General features: G+C 38.9%; 3 protein-coding genes across 3 annotated transcripts; 2 read left to right on the top strand and 1 right to left on the bottom strand.

Annotated features, from left to right (window-relative positions):
• Window positions 1-6,527: 6,527 nt before the first annotated feature.
• On the bottom strand, window positions 6,528-9,840 carry LOC113138093 (proteasome subunit alpha type-4-like). Its single transcript, XM_026320236.2, has 9 exons — window positions 9,643-9,840; window positions 9,138-9,165; window positions 9,001-9,043; window positions 8,150-8,312; window positions 7,940-8,017; window positions 7,614-7,702; window positions 7,378-7,508; window positions 6,900-7,023; window positions 6,528-6,754 (listed from the first exon to the last, which is right to left on the bottom strand). Exons 2-9 carry the CDS (start codon window positions 9,138-9,140, stop codon window positions 6,600-6,602), a joined length of 786 nt encoding a protein of 261 aa, XP_026176021.1. The 5' UTR covers window positions 9,141-9,165; window positions 9,643-9,840; the 3' UTR covers window positions 6,528-6,599.
• A 524-nt stretch (window positions 9,841-10,364) lies between these two features.
• On the top strand, window positions 10,365-14,440 carry slc25a44b (solute carrier family 25 member 44b). The gene is made up of 4 exons (XM_026320235.1): window positions 10,365-10,520; window positions 11,119-11,783; window positions 11,975-12,102; window positions 12,634-14,440. Exons 2-4 carry the CDS (start codon window positions 11,156-11,158, stop codon window positions 12,823-12,825), a joined length of 948 nt encoding a protein of 315 aa, XP_026176020.1. The 5' UTR covers window positions 10,365-10,520; window positions 11,119-11,155; the 3' UTR covers window positions 12,826-14,440.
• A 2,898-nt stretch (window positions 14,441-17,338) lies between these two features.
• Window positions 17,339-24,239, top strand: LOC113137823 (cellular retinoic acid-binding protein 1). Its single transcript, XM_026319671.1, has 4 exons — window positions 17,339-17,457; window positions 18,629-18,807; window positions 19,215-19,328; window positions 24,091-24,239. The coding sequence occupies exons 1-4, from the start codon at window positions 17,388-17,390 to the stop codon at window positions 24,139-24,141; spliced, it is 414 nt and encodes a 137-aa protein (XP_026175456.1). The 5' UTR covers window positions 17,339-17,387; the 3' UTR covers window positions 24,142-24,239.
• Window positions 24,240-24,834: the final 595 nt, after the last annotated feature.

Below are 24,834 nucleotides of genomic sequence, written 5' to 3'. Positions count from 1 at the left end.
GAACAGAGATTCTCCAGATACTGCGTATTTAAAACCAGCTTAATTTTAGCAGACTAACAAGAGAATCTGATATAATTCAAACCTACACCAATGAATCAACTATATAGATTTAATTTTTTGTTCAATTTCTCACTTTTCTAATGTTGAATTAAATGTTAATTCTTTTGACACATGGAGCATTTTCTTTAAGGCTGTTTTTAAAGGTCTAGATATGAAGTGTCTCAGAGTGCATGCGTGCGTATGGAGGAATTAAAGTATAACATATTTAATAAATAAGGCTATTGTTCCTATGGGGCTGATAAAGACAAAAGGCCCATTCAAAGTAGTTCAAGCAGCCGGTGTGGCCAGCTGCAGTTCAAGGTCAGAATCAGAAGAAGGATATTTGAGGGAGGGGATGGACACCTGCTGAAACTGTCTGACTTTGCTGTATTAAAGAAATGACATAGGTCATAGTGCATTTGATGATGTGTCTTTAGTTAATTCAGGCTACAACTACAGTAGGTGTCAGGCATTTGATTCCAATAACTAACTGTGAATTAAATCATGAAGAATAACCTCGTCAAAAGATGAACTTCTTCCCTTCTTACTAAAGAAATGACTCAATAAAAGCCACTGATTATATACAGACTTTGATCCATGTGGAGAATGAATTTTTCTTTCATTGTTACAGCTTGAATGTGTTAACTTGATAGACTGACACTTGAAAACAGGGGCAGACACAGATCTAGTACAATGGATGTGAAAAGGTATCAACAATTTGTCCAACCTGACTCTCCATGTAGGTGTGTCCCTACCCTCTGATAAGATCCATAGTGATGCTTCCTGAATTAGAGCACATATGGGGGCACGAGACACAGGTAACTCTTTCATCATGTGCTATGGTAGAGTTTTGGTTTATGTTTAGGCAAAAACAAAACTTGATTAGATTTAGGAAAAGCTCATGGTTGAGTTTGACGTAGATACTTCGTAGAGGTTAGACGATCGTCAGTGTAATGGTTACGATAATAAACACATGGTGAAGGTTAGAGAACGGCTGAACCAACACACTATTGGTTTTTATTGCAGTCTGTTGATGTCTGAAAATGAAATGTTCATGCAAATAAAGCTGCTTTTAACAACGATAATGATTTCTCTTGTCATTTTACCTTTATTTTCAGTGGGTACTGTATTTCAAGATACTGTCATCCAGAATTAACAAATCAGTTTTCGCAGCTTTCAAAGAACCAAATTAGCTGAATGAGAATAAACAAGCCTGATGTTAGTCATGTTAGTTAAGCCACATTTAAACAGGGCCCTGGTGTTCAGCCTTATCTTGGCTTTGATCATATTCAGGATAAACATTTACTTTAAAAAAATCACGTGTCTGATCATCAGTGTGCATATGTGTCTTTTTTAGCTGCACCTACAGTCACCATCATTTCTGCCCTCAATGAGTTACGTCAACAGAGATGAACCCAGTTTGGTTCCTGCCTGTCTGGACGCTGCTGTTTTTAACACAACACTGGATTTGTCCTCTCTGTCTGAGCAAAAATGGCAGACAAAAGCAAAACAGCTTCCAGAGTCAGGCTCAATTTAATTTCAGCCAAATGATTTTTCAACATATTTAGTTTCACCTATCTAACCCGACTTTTTAATGCAGCTGTGTGTGCAGCAGACAGTGGTGAGAAACTTCAGTAAGGGGTTTGAATGCCATCGCTATAGTTTCCATTTGAATACTGTGTCTAAAATCAGACGCTTTTCCAGGTTTCTAAATCAGGATGATGTTTATATTCACAACCAGTGCACTTCAAAGCCCTGATCATAACTATGACACAAGTGTGTCTTCAAGAGTTTGACTGAACTTCCAATTCCTCCTTTACTTTATATATTTATACTAAATTCATATCAACTTGACCTTGCGTTTTTATTTTAAGTTGGTCCCACAGGGTCGGGAAGCTACTTCACAAGCCTGAAAGGTTGGAAAACCTCCCTGAAACCAGCAAGAGCACTGGGTCTTTGAACTGACACCAGGGTTTAGGGAAATGACGTGCTTGGCTCAAACAAGTCTGAAAATGCCAATATACTGTACCACAAAATCCACTATTATGTACCGGCATCAACTATGGCCTCATGTCCATAATTGGTCGTATCAGTAGCACAGCTTGTAATTATTATTTACTGGAACTCTGCCTCCATTTATGGTGAACTGTCCTGATCTGGTGAGAGCAGTGAGTTTGTAATCTCAAGGATTCGCAGGCTGCTCACAAAATTACTGTCATGGATGAGGAGAGTATTTAATTCCTTATACCCTCTAAGTATTTCACCCACCAGTGAGTGGCCTTGACTTTCTAAAGGAACTTGATGGTAAGAGGTGCAGTCAGTAAGAGAGTTAAGGTAGAACCTGTCAACACATCCTGCAGTCTGACTGCAGGTATTACTGCTGAGGACACTGAGGTCACATTGTCCCTATTCTTGTTTCTTTACCAGGGACCTGGGGGCTTTTGTGACCTAAAGTGCAGTTTACAGTTCATAAATGAAAATTACACTTGGGGCTGCATGTGTAACTTTTAATAATATGAACAATCTAGTGTAACCACAGGTCTGTGGTTATAATAACAGGGATCTTATGGCCGTTAACCACTAAAGTCCAATATTGACGTTGTGCAGTTAGTGGTTCAGGATACTGGGATTCTTCTCTTTGGCATTTTGTGTTTGCTGCAGACCTTTCCTGGATTTCATTACCAGTCTTTCTAATTTCCTATTATCTCTCTACTGAGCACCATATAATAAAAACATACATTCAAATAAGTAAAAAAACTATATTCATCACCCGAGTCATTACTGTCATACTGCTGTACTGTACCACTAGCTTTAAGGAGAATACAAATACAAGTAGGTTTCATTTTTTTAGCGTATTTACTTATTTAATTTGCATATTTTATCCATTTGGCTTTGGAAGCAAGTATAAAACAATGAATTCCATTAATTATATTTTCTGTATATACTAATTTGCAACAGTAGAAGCATTTTTCACCACATTTAAAGTGTTTTCAATGCAGCAGCATCATAAATGTGTGCAAGTACCTGTAAGGATCATGACAATCCTTATCATTTATGCACAGAAATAAAGGAAGAAATTTGTGACTGGAGTAGCTCTTCACAGTGACTAATGTGAGATTAAATGGACACAGGCCAAGGATTGTTCTTAGCAAAACTTTGGGTTTTGAGTATTTTGCTGATTTTATTTTTTTTAATAGAAGGAAACTGTGAATGGTGAACAGTAAAGAGCACCAACTCTCAGTCCCTCATTCAGACTTAGTCCTTTTTACTTCAAAAATCCACACAATAGGTAATTGTAAACTTCACATAAAAATTTAAACTGCAGTGCAAATAAACACGTTAGGCAATGGTATTAGTTAAGGAGGAAGGCCAGCTCTTGAACGTTTACAGGCTGGAGTTCAGCATACCATAAATCATGTGCCTCCTGTGCTGTAAAGCATCTTGGAACTGCCAGTGATACAGGGTTAAAGCGCTCAAGATCACTGACAGGCTCAAAATCTAGAGCTTTGAAATGGCAGCAAGTCTCATGCTATGCTAACTGGTGTTTTTCCCTTCTGGGACTGAAGGAGAGATGGGTACATGATTGCATTGTAGCACCACTCCCTCTTGTTCTTGTGTGATTCAGCCCCTTGTACTCCCCCATTTCTCTTTTCACTCATCCTTCCTGCTCTATCTCCTCCTCCTTCTGCTCCTCCTCCAGTGCTAGCAGGATAACATACCGACTGCCTCGTGTTTGGATAAGTTAATACTGAGATGTCAGCCTTGATTCTGATGTATACCACCTGCCTTGGCCTCCGGCTGACCTCGTATTCCAGCTCCCACTACACAGACATTCCAGTGCTTTTCTGGGACTGTGTTTACACTGCAGCTCTCCCTGGCTGCTTCATCACAATGGACACTGGTGGACATCTACACCTTTGACCAGAGTCATCCAGAGTCAAATATATACTCGAGTTGTTCAAAAAGACTACAGTAAGTGAGCTGGTAACATCTCAGAGTAAATACAATGTGTTGGGCATTAAATCCTTACACTATCCTACACTAATTCTGCCAGGTTTAGAGAAAGAGAAAACGGGGGCGGTCAGCGGACTGTTTTAGACTTGGCCTCAGGAGGGGAGGTCTGCAAGTGGCTTCAGTGATTCAGATGCCAAGATCCTCCCACTCAACAGTGTGAGAGCTCATGTGAACACCACGACCTCACTGTGTCTGCCCTTTAAATGAATTAATGCTGTTGATTTACGTTGAAATCCATGTAAGATCCTGACCAAAAGATTGACATCAAATGAAAAGAGGTTTTCAAGAGGCGGGAGAAGTCAGTATCTTGAATGTGACTGAAATGTCTCAATATCTAATGAGGCAAAGTCTGCAAATAGAAACTAAAAAATGTGTGTAGCACTTTACTTTAGGCCCCTAAATCTTCACTTTAATCTTCGAGTATTTATTATGAATGGTTCACAGTGAAGTAAGCAGTTATAAGGATGTGTTTAAGTGTTAATGGAAAATATTTGTTGGCTGTTACGAGTTCTCCTATTATTACAACTGTGTTTTCCTATAATGTCATTCATTAATACACCTGCCTCTACTCATGGGCGTCCACAGGCACAGTTAAAGTTGTTAATGATAAACACGTCTCAGTAAGCCAAGGACACATGAAGAACGCAAACAAATAAACAACAACAACAAAAAAGAACATCTTGAAAAAGTCTGACACACCTGTGGCTCAGGAGGTTCAGTGCGTTTTCCAGGGTTGGGGCCGTGTTTTCTGGTTCTTCTGGTCCACATGTTGAAGTGTCACTGGGGAACAAGCTAAACCCCAGTTGCTCCCATTGTCCACCACCATCACTGTGTGAATCTGTGGCGCCATCTGTTAAGATCGAAAAATGTTATATAAGTAGCTTTAGAATTGATAGAGAAGCTGTGAAAAAATAATGCCAGCACCCTCCAATATTGCTGACACATATATTAATCAAGACTATAATAATATAATGTAATTGATAATTAAATAATGTCATCTATTGATATCTAATGTGGTTGTACTGGGGAAAGTGGGACCATATTTATAAAACAGTTTATTTATAATAGGGTACTAGCATTCATTCCTATGAAGTTTAAAGATCCTACCATTCATATTTACACTTGAAAAAAAATAAAATTTGATGTGTAGAGTTCATGCACATGTGTCTGCAGAAGCAGCTAAGAGAAGCAAAGAACAACATTCTGCATGCTCAGCCTCATCATTATAGTTAGTTAAACAGCAGCTGGTTTCACTCCAGCCATGACCACCTACATTGTGTGTAACTAAGTGCCCATTATTGATAAAATTAACTCGCAGTTACAGACATATTCACCACCTGCTCTTTGACTCACCAAAATTCACCATTTGACATTTAAATCACTATCTACTAAATATGGAAAACTGATCTTAAAAACCCTGATCATCTTAGTCGTATCCAATGGCATCTGAACTATCTAGTCACTAGTCATTGTCTATATATAAAAAAATAGACCAACAGACAGATAGATAGTGGCAAAGTATGAAACTGTTATTATGGACTTAGCGTCTTTGCCTGTATGTTAACTCTGCATGTCCCTATGTTTGCAACGTTAGACCCCATGTAACTACCCAGGCATTATTTGGAGATAATATGCTCATTGCACATTTTGAAACACAAAGAAATTTAAATAGCACAGAATATTCATTGAACACTGCCATATGATGGTGGTAGGTGGTAACTAAAATAAATATCACTTAAAAAGAAATCAGGCACAGAAGACTGGAGGCTCATTGAGGACCAGTGCTACAGAAAACAGCTGTCATTCTTTTTTTGGAAAGTAATATACAAGCTACTTTAAACCCATTAAATTTTTATAGTGCTTCTGTAAATACAGCTTATATGTTTTTTTCAAAAAGTGTTGAATTTTACTCTGTATAACAACTCCAGGCTTTCTAGATTCCAAAACATTGAGCAACCATTTCTAGCACTGCCAACTTGCTTGTTTGACTTATTTTTCTTGGGCAACATCTTGCATTTTGATGATTGAGGGTAAAGTTTCACCCTGCACTTGTAATACATACTACTGCGACAATTTTTAAACGTACAGTATCACAGTTGATTGATTACAAGAAAACTAGTGTTGAATAAAAGATTTACTATGAAAAATATATTTCCAACTGGACCGTATTATGAGCTTATAAGAAAAGGCCTTGACCCTTTTGATTTCACTCATCACTGTAACAATGCATCCACAAAACCAACAGCACCACCATGTGGAGGAAAAAATATTCCCTTACTAAGTGTCCATATTACATGCATAAAAAGACCACAAAAAAAAACATGGTGAGCAACTGGCTTTCAGCTGAGGCTGTCACATCTGTGCCTACTATGGGTGCAGTTTTTTTTTCCTACTTTTTACTTTAACACATATACACTTCTTCAGGAGAATTAAAGATGTCCCTTTACATTCACACAAATACAGATAAAGACTCATCAGTTTCCAAACTTTTAATGTAAAATACAAAACAATACAGGATTTGGTGACAAGTGAAAAACGTATTTTGCTCATTTGTCTTTCTCCTTCTGCTCCTTCTCCTTTTTGTCCTTTTCAGCCTTGGCCTCTTCAGCCTCGTGTTTCTTGATGAGCTTTTCTACTTCTTGCTGTTTAAGCACCTTAATTTTTGTTTTCCCATCTTCCCGCGTCAGAGTGGCAATTTCCACTGAAATGTGATCAGGTGATACAGTGTTGTGTTACCATTGTTTCGTTTTTCATTTCAAGTCTTAAACAGATTCTTAGCAACCAGACAGAAAACACCATGGAGGATTTTAATTAAATGACTTATTTAAGTAAAGAGCTACATTTACCTTTCTCTGCTGAGAGCTTGCTGACATCCATTGTTTTGTTGAGAACCTTGACGGCCAAAGCCAAAGCAGAGGACAGAGTCATCTCTCCCTCCTTGTAGTCTTGCTTCAACATGGACACGGCAGCCTGAAGCCAAGACATATACACATCACAAAGAGGAACAGTAACAGGACTAAACCTTATTGAATTCTGTTACTGAAGGTTAGATGGCCACCTAGTCATTTTATATTAACAATCCAATTTAAAATATATTAAAAAGAATTAAAAGAATTTAGTCTAATGCTTTGCAACACTTGTAACAAAATGGCACAAGGAAAAAGGCACTCTAGGTAAATATGAAAAGAAAGATGATATTCAGAAAAACTAAATTCTATGCAACATTTTTCTTTTTCTGACTGACACTACAACTGAGTGGCACTATCTCTATATCAGTTTAAATAATCTCCCTCATATTCATGATCTGAATCATTTCACACTTACAGCGCTGTTGTTGCCAATGCAGGTTGCCTTCCAGCCTCCATAGTTGCCGCTGGGGTCACTCTGGTACAGCTGGAAGCCATAGTGTTTGTCCCAACCCATGTACAGCAGAGAAACACCAAAGGGTCTCTTTCCTAGTAAGCCAAACCACACACGTGTTTCAGAACACTAGAATCCATCTGACGAACGTGAAGGGTCATGAGAAATAGAGAGGATAAGCAGACTGCTTTTCCCTTTACCTCCAAACTGTGTGTAGGCTTGCTTGATGTCACACAGCGCTGTCACCAGCTGCTCACAGGGTATTGGCTCCTGATACTGCAATAAATATCTGAAAGAGAAAATTAACCTGGTCAGTAGTAGAAATGGAAGCACAAACAAAAAATACACAAACTTAAACAAACATACGATGTACAATGTCACTTTTCCACACAATATTAACATATTAGGTGAACAAATATATTTGTAACTAAACTTAATTAAAATCTTCAGAAGCAGACTGGTATTAACCAAAACATGCAATAGCCCTGAACTTTGTAAAACTGGCAGGGTTTCCTCTGAAAATCACCTCTGTGCAATTAGCCGCAGTTCATTTGTCAGTACATTGGCATCTGATGTAATCCCAGCAACACTACACGCCATGTCTCTGAAACACACAAGGCCACAGTACAATGTTAGAAGAACTGAGGTGTTTATATATATATATATATTTTTTTTTTTAAATACAACTATTAACTACTGACTCCAAAACAGCCCATGTGCAGTTCAGTCCACTCACTCATTGAGCTTGTAGATCTTCTCAGAGAAGAAAACTTCATCCAGCAGTTTGTGGATGTTGCGCCTCTCTGCTGCTAAAAGCACTCCGTCGTTTGCTAGGATCCCCAGACACGTCCCAGCGTGACCGATTGCCTCCATGGCGTACTCCACCTGATACAGACGTCCTGTAAATTACAGTCAAAGGTTACAGTGACCATTCTGGGCTAAAAACCTCTAAACTTTTAAGCCTTATCTGAGACAAATAAGTGGAAACTGTTCAAATAACTCCAGTCATTGATGAAGGGTGAGATGCAGTTGAAAGCTTCTGTGTGGAGTCTAGCTCAACCTACTCCACCAAAGTTAATCTAATTTCATTAACTCTGTCCCTCCATACAAACCTTGAAAATCTTGGAGAAACACTGTGCAAATGTATTGAACCTTACTGTCAATTCTTGTCAAGATTTAATACATTTGGCAAAATAAATATGCCAAAAAAGAGAGAATACTGGGCAGCACAGTGGATTGGTGATTAGCACAGCAAGTAGGTTCCTGGTTTGAAACCCATCAGGGGCCTTTCTGTGTGGAGTCTGCATGTTCTCCCTGTGCTTGTGTGGGTTTTCTCCAGGTCCTCTGGTTTCCTCCCACAGTCCAAAAACATGTATGTCAGGTTGATTGGTGACTCTAAATTGCCCATAGGAGTGAGTGTGAGTGTGTGAGGTTGTTTGTCTCTATGTGGCCCTGTGATGGACTGGGGACCTGTCCAGGGTGGACCCCTGCCTTTCACCCAGAGAGAGCTGGGATAGGCTCCAGCTGATCCCTGGGACCCTAAATAGGTATAAGTTGGTACAGATAATGGATGTAGATAACACTTGCCTTCAGGAGAAAATATAGTTGTTCGGGAATCATATCTGCGAGACTGAACAACAGAGACAACAGGAAATAGTTGACAAAACAGACAAAAAAAAAAAAATTGCAAAGTGATAATTGTGCAGGACATAACAACTACTTACCATTTCCCCCCAAGTCACTAGAACAATGCTGTAAAATAAGAAGCAGCCACAGTTAAAAGTTAAGTAAACAGCAGGGAAAACAAACAAACCAAAAACAAAACATGTTAGCTTGCTTGTATCGATAAGGAAATAACATCAACCTAGCACTGGTTGTACAGACAGGGAAGTAAATATACTCATTTTCCGCCCCAAACTTAGCGTCACATAGAAAATAACTGTGGGGCTAACATCAGAGAATAGTTTAGACACACGTCAGCTCAGACAACTGTAAGGTCTAACACAATAATCACATTTACTGTAGTTACCTCAGTGCATGACAGCTAGCTAGCAGTTAGCTAACTGCTTCACAATGAATCTGCAATATCTGCCCAGGCTAAGTTAGCTAGCTCGTTAGCTTAGCCGGAGAGATCAAAATAAAGTTGGACCACAACACGCTACGACTATAATCCTAACGGAGGTAAATTAAAACAATAATGAGGCGAGCAGCACAACTCTCGTTTATTACCTCAGGTGAAAGACTAAGTTAGCGTCCTTTAGCTGGCCTGAAGCTCCAACAACGTTACTTTCAGTTTGATGTTTCCTCCGGTGTCTGTGTCCGCTCAGCAGCGCCGCCTTCCGGTGGGAGGACCGAACAAACCTGTGTTTTTATGGCCTTTTCCACTGTAAGAACTTAGCGGGACGTCCGCTCCTTGTCCCAGGTTGGAGAGTCTCCAGGCAGTCTAGACCTATAGCAGCATAACTAAGGGATAGTTCAGGGTCACTTGACCCAGCTCTAACTATAAGGAAGGGTTTAAGGCCAGCCTTAAAGCTATAGAGTCTCCCTGCCTCCTGAACCCAGACTGTGAGCTGGTTCCACAGCAGAGGAGCTTGATAGCTAAAGGCTCTGCCTCCCATTCTACTTTAGGAAACTGTGGGAAACACCAGTAGACCTGCAATCTGAGAGCGAAGTGCTCTATTGTAATAATATGGTACTAGGCGGTCTTTAATGTATGAAGGAGCTTGACCATGAATTAGTCAATTCGCCAATCAGCTGATTACTCAGTCAGTACCTTTACCTGTGCATGAGCATCCTGGTGATAAGATTTTGATCTTTATCTTAAGACCATCGAGTTGAATAACCTCAAACTCCCTAAAAACAAGCTGTAAGAGCTAGAAATAACGGGTTAAGTAATGTGCCGCGAAGGCAGCATGAGTGTGATTGGCTGTTCCCGGCAGCATGGCGTTTGAATGGGAACAGGAAGTCGTATCTGATCGTTAGCCGGGACGTCGGTAACTCCATATTTTAGGTGATATAACAGGTTAACGACATTGTTTTGAATTCGGCTGTGGACATGATGATCTACATCACGGATAAGACTTGTAAATAAGCATCTGTCTGAAGAGGTAAGTGCTAATCGATGTAGCTGAGGTTAAACCGATGCTAACCCTGTGTAAGTCAAAGCACGGTAACACATGTTGGCTAACGGCGCTAGCATACACACAAATGGCGCATCTCATTAAAGACGATTTGTTAGTGTGTTTTTAATTGTTTGACTTAGTTTAAGTTTGGTAAGTGCTGTTGGTAGACACTCGCCAGCTCCCGTAGTTTGGCTTCACACCGGCCCGGGAACACCGTGTCCTCTGACCGGTGTTGTCATTGTGGGTCAGACCCAAACGGGTGTGCAGGTGCTGAATGAGCTACGGGCTGGGCAGACACACGACATTTGTACCAACACGACCATAACACACTTCTGTCTGTTTGTGCCAAACCTACTTGCATCTTCAGATCCAGGTCGCCTTTAGTTTGTCTGCAGCAAACACGCTAGAAACAAATAAGTGGAGATAAATATTAAGGTGTCATCATTGTCATTTTTCATCAGGTTTCACAGTAATGTGAACATGTAGCACGTCTGTCAGACTAAAATGACCACAATCCAGTTTCATGCCTAGTAAAAAACATGTTACCTTTATCTATTAGACTGCTGTTTTTGCTGTTCTGCAGGAACCAGTCAGATGAGGGGACTCCCACAGCTGGCAGGATGCAGCAGAAAAGAAACATCCAGATCATCGAGTGGGAGGACCTCGACAAGAGGAAGTTCTACTCTTTTGGGGTGTTCATGACGATGACCATCCGGGCCACCATCTACCCAGCCACGCTCATCCGCACTCGTTTGCAGGTGCAGAGGGGCAAATCGCTGTACAGCGGCACGTTTGATGCCTTCTTCAAGATTTTGCGAAATGAAGGCATACGAGGCCTGTATCGTGGATTCATGGTCAACACCTTCACACTCATCTCAGGCCAGGCCTACATAACTACCTACGAGCTGGTGAGGAAGTATGTCTCGCAGTACTCTGAGGACAATACTGTCAAGTCGCTTGTCGCAGGTGGCTCGGCCTCCCTGGTCGCTCAGAGCATCACTGTTCCTATAGATGTTGTCTCTCAGCATTTGATGATGCAGGGTCAAGGGGAACACCTCACCAGATTTCGACTCAGTTCTAACACAGAGACTGGAAAGCCCAAAAAAGTGTTCGGCCAAACCAGGAACATTATGGCTCAGATTTTTGCTGCTGATGGTCTGCGGGGCTTCTACAGGGGATATGTGGCTTCCTTACTCACTTATATCCCAAACAGTGCTGTCTGGTGGCCTTTCTATCATTTTTATGCAGGTAAGCAGCTGGAACTTGTTTTTTTTTTTTTTTTTAACTATTCAGCACAATAAAACTCTGCAGAAGTGCATGTTCACTTAAACCTTTATGTTTTATTATATATCTACGTTCCTAGTGTTTTTATACATGTGTAAGGAGAATGGATTTCTTGTTGTGTGGTCAATAAAATATCTGTATGTGTGACGTTCTAGAGCAACTATCAAAACTGGCACCGACTGACTGCCCTCATCTGGTTCTACAAGCCATGGCTGGACCTCTAGCTGCTGCTACTGCCTCAACTGTCACCAACCCCATGGATGTAGTCAGAGCCAGAGTACAGGTAATCATTTACAGCGTATATGTGGTCATTTGCGGACATGCCCAGTAAAGTTGATTCTGCTTCAAAGGGAAGATACAAAGTGATTTAAATAACGTCTTAGCAGAGCCTGTGGGTTCAACATGAACACATTTCCCCCTCTTTATTCTGAAACGTTACAATAAAGCGATGAATTGGCTACATTCTGCTTACAGTGTAGGTCTAACTTTGCATATTCAGTTCAAGGGTATGTCAGGTCAGGGAGAGCAATAAGAGCATAAGCAAAAAGTTAAAATACAACAAACCAATCATTACACTTTTAGGCCGGCATATAAAAACTTATGTGTGCCTCCTGACAGCTATAACGCTGTTAGCTTTACAGTGACTGATGGAAAATAACACTGTGATTGTTGAAATAAAATTTTCACTTAGTGTAAGCAAAACAAAAATCCAAATTAATCACAATAGTTCAAACATCGCTCATTCCCAGGCTACGTTACGATACTGGTCTGGAGGTCCAAATAATAACTTTTAACATGTGTGTGTTGTGTTTAGGTTGAAGGGAGGAGCTCAGTCATCACAACGTTCAGGCAGCTCATCAAAGAGGAGGGTTTCTGGGGATTGACCAAAGGACTGTCAGCACGAATCATTTCATCCACACCCACCGCCATTGTCATGGTGGTCGGCTATGAGACGCTAAAAAAACTGAGTTTGCGACCAGAGCTGGTGGATTCGAGACACTGGTAGAAGATACCAGGACAGACAATATTTGGACCATGTGCCATTTTAGCTACAAAACAGACTAAAGCTTTGTTTTAAAGGAGCAAAGTGGAATCAGGCCACTTTAAACACACAAACTGTGTTTAAATCTTTTTGATCATTCATAAAAGTCTATTAGATACAGATTAAATATCTGGCCTTTAAAATTCAGATTGGCAGTTTGTTTGTGTCTCTGATGAACAGTTGCTTTTTAGTGCATTTGAAAGTGGTGATGGGTCTTGTTTTAACACTGGAATATACAGACACACTGACGTCACCTTATAGGATTCATTTTCTGTCTGGTCAACAGTCAAACTCAACACACACTCTACTATAATGTTTGAGCATTTTACTCTTTAAAAGCTTGGGTTACTGTAATAACCTATGTTTGTGTTGTCTGACCGAAAAAGGCAAACAGGTTTGGGCCTAAATGAAAATGTGTCAGTGTTAGGACAACAGTCAACAACTTTGTCCCATCTGTTTGTTTCCTTACAATTACCCAACTGGCTTTAATGTTAGTTCTGCAGTTCCTTTCTCTTGGCCTTTTTAAAGTGCTGCCTTCATAGTTTGAAGTCAATACAAACAATCGGTGTTTTCTTTTTAATTGCTGAATGTGAGGACATTAGGTATTAGAGTCTGTAATGTGGTAATTTATATGCTCTGGGTATATTTGATTTCTTTTCCACTTGTCCTTTACGCTGCACAAAGTCAAAATAAATGACTTGTCAAATTCCATTCAAAACATTAAACATACAATAGGCTATTAGCATTTTTGCTGCTTTATTCACATGTAGTAAGTGTTGCAGTGATCAAGGTGGTTAATGAATAACAATTAACTTCCAAGAAGCTGAACTGAATTTCCATTATGCTGGGCTTTGCTAGTTCTGCATTTGTTTGAGTGCAATAATATAAATGTTTTCTCCTTTTCCACACAAATGTGATTGTTTATTTCTTGTAACTTGTGTGAATAACATGACTCTAAATATTATGTTTGTTTGTTTTCGGAGGGATTCCTAAAGTTTTGGGGATTATGACCACAAAAGTGTGGAGTCTCCAAAATCTCATATTCTAATGTATGTTTTTCATTTGTTTAAGATGAAGAAGAGTGTTGTGTCATGCAGTTTTTTCCTCATGTAATAAATTATATTTTCAGGATAACATCAGATGTGGTCAGTTTTCAGTGCTCATCATTTGTTTTTTTAATATGTTACTGCAGGTATCAGAGAAAGGAGGTAATGGCCTGTGTTATTTTGATTAGGGGAAAACTCTTTACTCAAAGTTTTAGATGAAGCAATAAAGTAATGTACAGTAATGACATCTAGATTTTCTCAGGTTTTGCCAAGATGTTTTATAAGCATTTAAGGAGCACCTGATGAACAGTTCTCTTAATCTTTTAAAAATGTGTTTTGTTGAAACCTGTAAGCCTCGTGGCTGAGAAGGGAATCAATGCCAACGTCAGTAAACAAGATTGACTACACGCTGGACTTTTTCATTTTCTTTGCACAGTTTTCTGTAACTAAAATTGTGATTATGTTGTCAGTAGGTGGCAAAGATTTGTCTTTGTTGTAAATCTGATCTCCACCGTCTTGTACTGAATACACTTTTCTTCACATTTTGGTTTGTCTCACTGTCTCTTGGCTCATTTGTTTGATCAATAAAACATCACAGCTGAGTAATGAAGTCAGGTTGTGTTTTTAACTGTGTTAGGCTATTAAACCTACAGAATACTGCTCTGCTTTTTTCATTTAACAGGACAGTACGTCTCTTTAAATAGTTTAAATGATTTCAGTAATAAATGCCCTGTCAAACCCTATTTGAGATCATTTTAGAATCATGAGCTGGATTAGATTTTTTATGCTGATATCAATATTTCAGCATTAAAAATCATATGTTGCTCAATATAGTTTTAACATAAACACACAGAGAAACATTTTTGCAAACAGCAGTAAAAGGTAAAGACATGCACTGAATCAGACATTTCCATTTGAAAGATAAGCTGTTCCTCAAATCGTTGACATTTCTGTAGGAAATCTCTTGTTAATTATCAGTCGATATGCTGATATTGATACATCTTATACTATTATCTCATAAATCCCCCTGCGCAATTTCATTCATCATATATTGATCATGTGCTGTGAACATTTTGGGAAGCACTGAATCATAATTTTCAGTCTAATCATTGTGTTTAATCTCCAAACCCTGAACCACTGATATTTCCATCAGGCATCTGCAAAATGTTTGTCCAAATAAAATAAAACGTAATATTCATCTTTAGCAGGACGTGTGCAAGAAGCTGCTTCGTGTGAACTCATAACCTGCAGCATTTAGAAAAAACGACACGTCAATATTGTGCCTTCCTTTTGTCCTCAGGGAGTTCATTGTGCAGTTAAAGGGGTCTGGGAGGAGAAAATGTGATTCTGGGGCCTGAGCAGTTAATGTGTTTCCTTGATGTTCTCATAACCGTGGGGCATCCATACATCTTATCAAAGGTGACACTCTGACATCAGGGGTCATGTCTCATTATGTTAGATAATGGGATGAAAGGGTGCACGAAGGCAAGTCAGCTCAGTTTAAATACAGTGAGTGTTTGTTTTTTTATTGTTTTGTCTGATTTAAAGATAAGGACAGCCCTACCCCACATGTTTAGATTCACTTCACTGTGAGGTTCTGCACTACTCTCGAGTCTCAAACACAGATGTCCAAAAACATTAAATCTAACATGATTTATCTTCCTGGAGACATTACTGCCTCTGAGTGACAGATACTGCACTTTTTAGAACAGAAAAACTCATGGTCGTTAAAATTTATAGTCACATTAAAACAATTAAGGCCATAAACTAGAAGTCAACAGACCTGTTTAGTAAAGAGGGCAGCAGAGGGCAGCAGATAACACTGACTCATATTTTTCCTTCAATAACTGTCACACATCCTCAAACTTTCCTTCTATGCTGCACTAAAATATTTAGTTTGGAAAATAAAACCCAATAGAAATGAAACAAACACAGAGGCCAGGGTAAGACTGAGCTGACACGTCCTGGTGGGATGACGGAGTGCTCCCTGCTCTGCTCTATACATTAATTATCAAGCTGTGTCTGGGAGGCACTTTGTCAGAAAGACTGATGAGGCGCTGTCAGTGAGAGAAAAAAATTTGACTTGGCCAGGGTTGGAGGAAAGGCCTCTCATTCTCATGGGATGTAACAGTGATAGCTGAACGAATGGGTGTGTGGGTGTGTGTGTGTGCAAGATAAAAGGTGGGATCGTCAAAGTGCTGACAGGATCTGCATGAGATTGGTGCTAGAGATTCATGATGCACTTATAAAAATGCTTTATTTTTCTTTCTTCTTTTTAAATAACAGCACTGACAGGCCCACATGTGCACTGAAACAGTTTTTGGTTGCTCTAACTGCTCTTCCTCTCCATACTGGCCATAAAATGATGATGTGAATACTTTCTCAGTGTTCTAACATGAATTATTTTTACTCTTTTCTGGCATTTTATTGACATTAGCAGGGAACATCACTGGCAGAGTGTTGGAATAATATTACCCTCAACCAGGTTTTCTGTACATAGAAAGAAATTAATACTCAGGACTACAACACGGAGGATACGAGGCCTGTTAGGGTTGATACTGTTCTTTGTATAAATATCTAATTATGTATCTAGGCAGTTTCCCACTTTGCCTTGTTGGTTGTTCAGACCTGAGCTCAGGTAGTGTAAGGTGGTCAAGTGGGTATCTTCTCCCGTCGGTTTAAAAATTTCTCTTCAGTATTTTCCTGGACACTGTGGCCTTGCCAAGTGAAAAAATAGAAACACACAGGGGGAATTTTATAATAAAACTTCAAAAGGTGCCAATTTGATCTGTCTGCCTCACACTGCTGAAGCTTTAAAGTAGTTTCAGCTGAGTTTTTAGTACAAAGTGATAACGCCTTAGGAGTGGATCTCTTTAAGGTCAGTATTGACAGCAAGAACATACACATGAGCACATATACAATATTTTTCTTAAGTCTGACTTAAAAATATGAGTCTGGCCTTGAAGTATGAGTTCCTGGGTAAATAAACCTAAATTGTATGCCTGCCTACATATGGAATTTGGGTGAAATGTACCTTTAAAACAAAGCCAGAAGTCCTTCTGATAAAAGGTGAAGTAGAAGATCCTTCTACAGCCACAGGCGCCACTGAGAGATCTATAAAAATGAAACATTTTGTAAGTAAGTATTTGAATAAATGCACAATTACATTTCACTAAACCCCAGCCAGACTAGATGAGATGAGACAACAAGCCTTTTCAAACAAACCGTAACTTAGCTCTGCCCATTCAAAGAAATCTGTAATGAGAAGAAAACGTGTGTGTGTGTGTGTGTGTGTGTGTGGGAGAGGAGGCAGAGGTAGAGGGGGTTTGGTCTGTGTGAGGGATCACTGCACACTGGGAGGGGAGAAGGAGGGACACCAGGGATGGGCAGAGGGAGAGAAAGAGCCTGAAGGAAGAGAGCACAGAAGACAACAGAAGGCAGGAGGTGAAGGCTGACTTCAAACCAAACCAAACAAGAAAAATGGCCAATTTTTCAGGCACCTGGAAAATGAAAAGCAGCGAGAATTTCGATGAGTTGCTCAAAGCTCTGGGTGAGGACAAATTATTTCTTCAATGAAGATTTGAATGTGTTTTAGCGAGAAGGGTTTTTTTTTTTTTTTTTTTTTAAAATGTCTCCATAAAATGAATGAATAAGTTTGTCAGACATTTATTAGACAATGGAGACAGCCACACCCGAAATACAGAGATTAGGCTGCAATTTTGAATTGCATGAAGAATTGACAGCCGTTACGTGGATAGTTCACTGGATTTTCATATTTTTAAAAAATCAGTGGGAGGGAATAATTAGAGCATCTTAGATGGTAACAACAGATTAATGTTTCATCATATTCACATAAAAGCTCAAATCAAAGGTATTTTCATCACGGGTCTAAAATGAGACATTGGTGGGTTTTTGATGCTGTTTTACTTATTTTTGATACAGAAGTGTAGAAGCATGGGGACAAATTGAACACTGAAGCCTCTTCTTTCCACAGTGGACTACACCAGGCTTTAGTTACAGGACAGGACAACAAATTCGTCTTGAGCAGGTTTTGATGCTGCGTTTGAGTGACGGGCTACGAGACGGAGATGGAGAAACAGGCTGAAACGTTGTGTCATGTATTTGTTTGCACTGTAACGATGTGACAGAGAAGGTTAATGGATTTTCCACAGTTTAAAGGAAACAATCTATCATGATATACAGGAGAGGCTAACAAAACAAACAGCACCAGAATTCCTGTCTCTCATCACCTTGTCACCACAGCCTCCATATTTGAAACACATGTTGATAACAATCTCAGTTATAGCTGCTGAAGACTTTTTCATTTCAAATATGAAAACCAACTGCTTTATACATCCATATCTTCTAACAAGCAAAAGCTGATTTGTTTCCACTGTGGCAGGACTCTGTCAGAGATAGAAACCACAATTTTTTTTGCAGCTCTGGTGGAAAACTCAAGCTTCATTTCTAAAAGAGGAACTCAGGAACTTTTCTAAATCATCTTATTGAGAAAAAGGGCCAGAGGGAGACAGAAAAATGTGAGGTGAACCAACTCAATGCCACATGATTAGAATATGGAGAAAAGAGGCCTTGTACCTGGTGGCAGTGGGTGGGAATAAAAGATTCTTGTCTGGGACAGAAAATATTTATGACTTTACAAACCCATCAGCTCTCCACAGTATTGAAACTGTAGGCTGACTCAGCTTTGCACATGTGTTCAGGTGTGAATGCCATGCTGAGGAAAGTCGCAGTGGCTGCTGCCTCCAAGCCTCATGTAGAGATAAGGCAGAATGGTGAGCACTTCTACATCAACACTTCTACCACAGTCCGCACCACGGAGATTAACTTCGTCATTGGAGAGGAGTTTAATGAGGAGACGGTGGATGGCAGAAAGTGTAAGGTAATCTAATGAACTGCTGATACTGCTTGTGATGTGAAAAAGAAAAGGTCTTTCTGGCATTGAACACAGAAATATGACGATATATGAGAAAGATGTGAATGCAGTAGCACATTTTTGTGTATTAAGAAGCCTTGGATGTCAGATATTCCCATGTGCACCTGAACACATCACCCTGACAGAGTGAGAAGTCCAAAGCTTCATGGCATGCAGTATTATGTTAAAAAGTCTGCAAGCTGACTTCCACAAATATAAAAACTACACTGTAAAGCTTTAAAAGTGGAAAGTAGGACTAAAGAGGCAAAAACACACAACCCAAACACAGCTGGCACTGAGCTGTCTCACAATAATATAAACTAATCTAATATAAACCTCATTAAGTACTGCTTTTTCTTTTTTTTTTTCAACAGAGCTTGGCCACTTGGGAAACAGAAAACAAGATTTACTGCAAACAGACTCTACTGAGTGGAAGTGGCCCTAAGACCTTTTGGAGCCGAGAACTCCGAGGAGATGAACTCATACTGGTGAGTAGTTCAAGTTAAGTGTATCTAGAAATATGGTGATAGAAAGAAGAGTAAGTTCTGCATGCAGGTTCTAATTAACAAAGGGTATAGAACGTACCTGAAGGAAGTCACATCTGCAGCCACATGTCTCCATTCGGGATCATCCCTTCTGCTTTTCTTTCTAAGAAAAAAGTAAGAAGGTCTCTTTATGTTTGCTTATTTAAAATTGTGACTCCCAAATGCTCTCATTCCATCAGAAGGGCGTCTACACATCCCCTCCTGTTTTCACTTGTCTCATAGCAGTTTATTGCACAGATGTTTAGATGTTTTGCAAAGGGGGGGGGGGTGAGGTCTCAAATTTGGAGATAGCCCCATAAGCCATTTTGGTGTTTTCTCTATTGCTGATGAGAAAACAATTAAGGGATTAGTTAAATGCACAGGGCTCAGTGTCAAAACCACCACTGTCCTGGCAGCCCAGCGAAGCCTATTCTTAATAGATTGACATTTTAGGAAACGTGCTTATCTGCCTCCATGGATGAGTCCAGTAAACATAAAACTGCAGCCAGCAGCCAGTTAGCTTAGCATAAATCATGAGAACAGGAAGAAATGGAAAGCTGTGCTTTCTGCAGAGATAAAAAAAACAACAAAAAAAACAATTTTTGTTTCTCATGATGTTGATGTGATTTGACATCTGGCTGCATGACCCATGTAGTGAGAAAAATCCAAAACGCAGAAAGGCAGTGAATTCTGTGTTACGGTTTGGAGCAACACCTATTCACGGCCATTACAAGGAAACTTAAAGGAATACCTTAAGTTTTCCCCGACATACGTTCACTGTTAGACGCTGCATTCCATCAGAACCATTTCTTCCTCTAGTTCCTGGAAAATCAGGGTCAGTAATACAAAGCAGAGTTTTCTGTAAACATCTGTGATTTGACCATGCTTTGATTTACTGGCCAGATGGAGAACAAAGCAGAGTCTGATTTGGCTGCGATGGAGATCTCGTCTTTACTCACTGTGACTCACCTCTGCAGAGAGGCAATCAGAAAACCATTTGAGAGGGGCTAGACCTTGGTCTGAATGCAGAATTTCAAACTGGGAACAAAGCTTTGAACAGGACTGAATCTGTTTTTATTCAAGATACGGGGCGTGTATGTCTGTCCATGTTGGAGTGATAGGCTGTAATCTGATAGGCATGTGGGACTGAATCATTACAGGAAAAATGGGAGCTTTTAAAGAAAAGATCAGCCTTAATGTGAGACAGTGAGGAGGTCACATAGATCCCTTGGTGTTCTGTACTTTAAACATAACGCCCTCATATTACACCCTAATAGCACTATTGTTTAAACTGTAAGATCTGAATGGTGTCCAAGAAGGAACATTTGGCTCTGAGGGGATAAACATTCAAAATATTTTATAAATGATCTGGAGTTCAGCAGCTGTACAGATCACTCAGCTATCACGCCTCACATCACCCTGTAAAAACTTCAAACAGAAATCTACATGATGAATGTGTCCAGTTTCACAGACAGCTCTTCTTCTTCTTCGATAAAAGTTTCACAAAACTGAGCCATACTGTGATCTGTATATGACAAAACATAAAACAATACAGACAGACATTTCAGTAACAGTGTCTCAATGTAATTACTGCAAAAATCATCTTCATTCATTCTTTTCTTTGCTGAGAACAATGAATTAGTTGAAAGAATTAATTAGAAACTATTTTGATATTCTGTTAATCATTTAACTAACATTTCAAGAAAATTACATGATCTTAAATGAAGATAAATTAATTGAATAGTTAAGAAAATAATTCTCAAATCAATAATAAAAATAATAATCAGCTATAGTCTGGTTGTGACCCCCTGCTATAAAACAATACTATTACGTAGATTCTAAATTCTAAAATGCTAAATTCCCCAAAACAAGTGACTAATATGTCTTTGTTTACCTTGTAGAGCTAAAGTGATAAATGAGTGAGGCCGTATATATCAGGCAATATCAGCTAATTTCAGATATATGTCTGGATGGCAGTGAGTGAAACCTGAAACTAGGTTTCAGATATTTTAGAAACAGGGTCAAAGTTACATCATTTGTCCAACAGAGGGCACTGTAAAATCAGCAACTGCAAAATAATAAACTCTACTTATTGTATAGAGCAACAGTCAAAATAATATAACAAATAAAATACAATCCAAGAAATTAAATCCTCAAAATACAATGAACATTATTAAACCATACACTAAATAAAAAAATACGTAAAATATAGTGAGTTTGGAAAAATAAAACTTGATAACAAATTGTCCCAGTCAGTATTATCCTTATCTATCTAGATCCATGTATGGATTTCTCTGTGAAACAAGAGGATTATTGTTGTTAAGCTTTATTTCTTCAGTGTCAACACAACATAATCAATACATAAAAATAATAAACAGTATGCAACGGTGAGTGTAAGCTTGCAATAAGAACTAAAAGCACAGCAGGGTGCATGGAACAGTCCAAAACCTGAATCAAAACCAGATTTGTTTAATGTCTTCCTGTTACATCGTAGACAATGGAGTCCTGTTTATATAGGAGGAGAGTTTAAGCAGAAAGCTAAATGTACTGAAGTTGATGTTGTATAATATGTTTGGTATAAAGCACCGCCTACAGCTTTACAGCATGGGTGGCCAAAAAAAGCTAGTGCTGGTAAACACCCTGTTCATCTACAGGGACCTAAAAACCATCTTCTAGTAACATGAGGTCACTCTTTTGTTCACAAAGGAATGAGATCCGTCCCCTTCACAGGAAAAATAAACTTAGTACAAAAGTACTGGACAGCAGATGAGAAAATTAGACTCTCAGGAAGAGAAGGATGGATGTGAGGCTTAATGAAGACAACATGTGGTGGCTTGCTGCGCTCACTGTGAGCTCAGACGGGTGGACCATAATGACCATTTGGGGAGTCTACAGTAAATAGGGGACAGGATTAAATGCTTGAGAATGAGAAATTGCTCTTTTACTCATCCTCCCATAGAACCTCATATACGTCCTTTATATTTCAGTCCAATAAATATTGAATTTGTAAGATTAATGGAGTCCTGTATTGGCTACCTTGTGATGGGACTGGAGTCAAATTGTGTGGAAATTGTGTGGCTATGATGGTACCAGCAGTCCAAATCTGTGCATCTCCTCGGGCTTTAATTGGTCTCATTGATCATGCTGTTGAGAAGTGCCAATGGACCCTAGTGTTACCTCAAGTTAATGTGTCCCTCGGCACCGCGCCACATGGCAGATGGCGTCCTCTCGGCTCTATTTTTCACAGCTTGCCCATCCCACCACACTGTATGCTCCGAGATGATGATGATGTGTGGCACTGCAGTCGGCCATGAAGCTGCACCCCCGGGACTCCTATAAATCTTTGGACTCAGTCACACATCCCTAACCTGGCATCCGGTTTTCATATCAGTTTTTGTCATGTCTGTTTCTTCAGCAGTGTCAAATCAATATAATGATATTAGCCATCATGAAAGCGATTAATGATGGAAATATAATAGAGCAGCAGGGAACACTAAGGCTTTACCTTGGTATTACTAGAAGCAATGAAGACATAAATATGGCTGGAAAGAGAAAATGTGACAAAGCAGCACTTGCTTGCACCTTATTCTCACAGCACTACAGCACCTTTAGTAATTTAGGACATCAGCCGTAATTTAGACATTTATGATAAGAATGCTGTGATAGACTGGTGACCTGTCCAGTGTGGACCCCTACCTTTCATCCAAAGAGAGCTGGGATAGGCTCCAGCAGATCCCTGGGACCCTAAATAGGAGTAAGATGGTATAGATGATAGATGATAGATAGGAACGCAGATTTTTCTAAGGTATTGTCTCATTGATGGTTAGTGGTTGGATTAGTGATGGAAAGTAAATATACTTGCTCAATCACTACACTTCACTACAGTTTTGAGGTAACTGGATTTCTATATATTACTTTATATTTCCACTGCACTAAATGTCTGAGGAAAATACATTGCAAGTTCTTTTTCATATTAAAATCTTCTATATAAAATATAATCACTTAATAAATTACGTGTTATTATAAAATACTGTAAGCTACACAACAGTATATGAAGTAAATGTAATTAGCTCTACTTTAAGCAGGTGCAACAAAGTGATGCTTAAACATAATGCCTCAGTATTTACAGTCTGCTAATAGAAATATAAATACTTCTTATTCTGTGTACATTTAGTGTATTGTGCATATTTTGCTGCTAATATTTCAGTACTTTTACTAAAGTAACATTTTTTACTTTGAGTATTTTTACCCTGTTTTATTGTTACTTTGATGTAAGTAAAAGGTCTGTCTTTTCCAGAGAGCCAGACCTCATGTGATGAGCTAGACTTGCAGATACATTTGAAGAGACAAAAAACTAAATATGCAATCATACATAACAACCACTGATATAAAATAACAAATAGATTTGAACACTACTCATTTTAATTTTTTATTATATAACCTATATATAAGCTAAATAGTGTGACAGAAGGTAAAACAGCTATGGAAATTGCCTAAAGCCCAACATGAAATCTTCAGATGTCTTGTGTTGTTTTGTCCAACATACCCCAAAATATTTTCTTCTATCATTTGCATCAATAAAAAGCTTTAAACCCTCATATCTGACAAACCAGAAAGCACCAGTATTTTGGCTTTAAATAGTAAAAAAAATGAATGTTCAATTATCAAAAAAGGCTGCTCACTAATTTTGCCATTGACATTTTTCTCCTTCTGAATCTCATTTCAGACATTTGGTGCCGATGATGTGCTGTGCACACGGATCTATGTGAGAGCTTAGCAGAAGTCCACAACCTTCAAGTTCAAATTTCCCCGTCAAATAATGTGTCATTGTTTTGACTGTCAGTCTAAGAAGTTTCACATAAAAACCAACACCCCCCCCCCAAAAAAAAACTATTTTGAGAATGTTTTACAACTTGCATCTTTGTATGAAAATCTCCATCTGACCTGGATATTACTGCTTTTTCCCCCATTCTTGTGTATTTTTTTTTTTGAATTGGAAAATAAAATCATCAAAATATGATTTCACTTTGTTATACCCTTCAATATATGCTTTTGATCACAGGGCAGGATGAAAGACAGTGACAAGCATAATAAATATTGCTGATATGACCTGATGAAAAACTGGTCAAAACATTCTCTTAACCTTTTCTTAAAATCATTAGCAACCTGCATCATACACACGATTTTTACAATTAAATAAGAAATTTTATATCTGACTTAAAATGCTATTTCCTGCCCAACAGTCTGAGAAATGTAGCATATTTACCATGTGTATTCACTTATTTTACAATCCAGTTCTTCCAAACAGTATATTACAATAACTCCTAACTAGTAATCAACTAATTAAATAGTAGTTAACTTGCCTTGCATGTGGCACGCTGGGAGAAAAAATATTTAAGGTTTTGTGAAATAAATGATCCTTTTCAAGACCTGCATATAAAAAGACAGAAATGAAAAATGGAGTGTTGAA

Source organism: Mastacembelus armatus, chromosome 3 (genome assembly GCF_900324485.2).
Source record: "Mastacembelus armatus chromosome 3, fMasArm1.2, whole genome shotgun sequence".
Taxonomy (NCBI): domain Eukaryota; kingdom Metazoa; phylum Chordata; class Actinopteri; order Synbranchiformes; family Mastacembelidae; genus Mastacembelus; species Mastacembelus armatus.
Note: the sequence above shows the minus strand (reverse complement) of the source record. Positions and strands in the feature narration are given on the sequence as shown.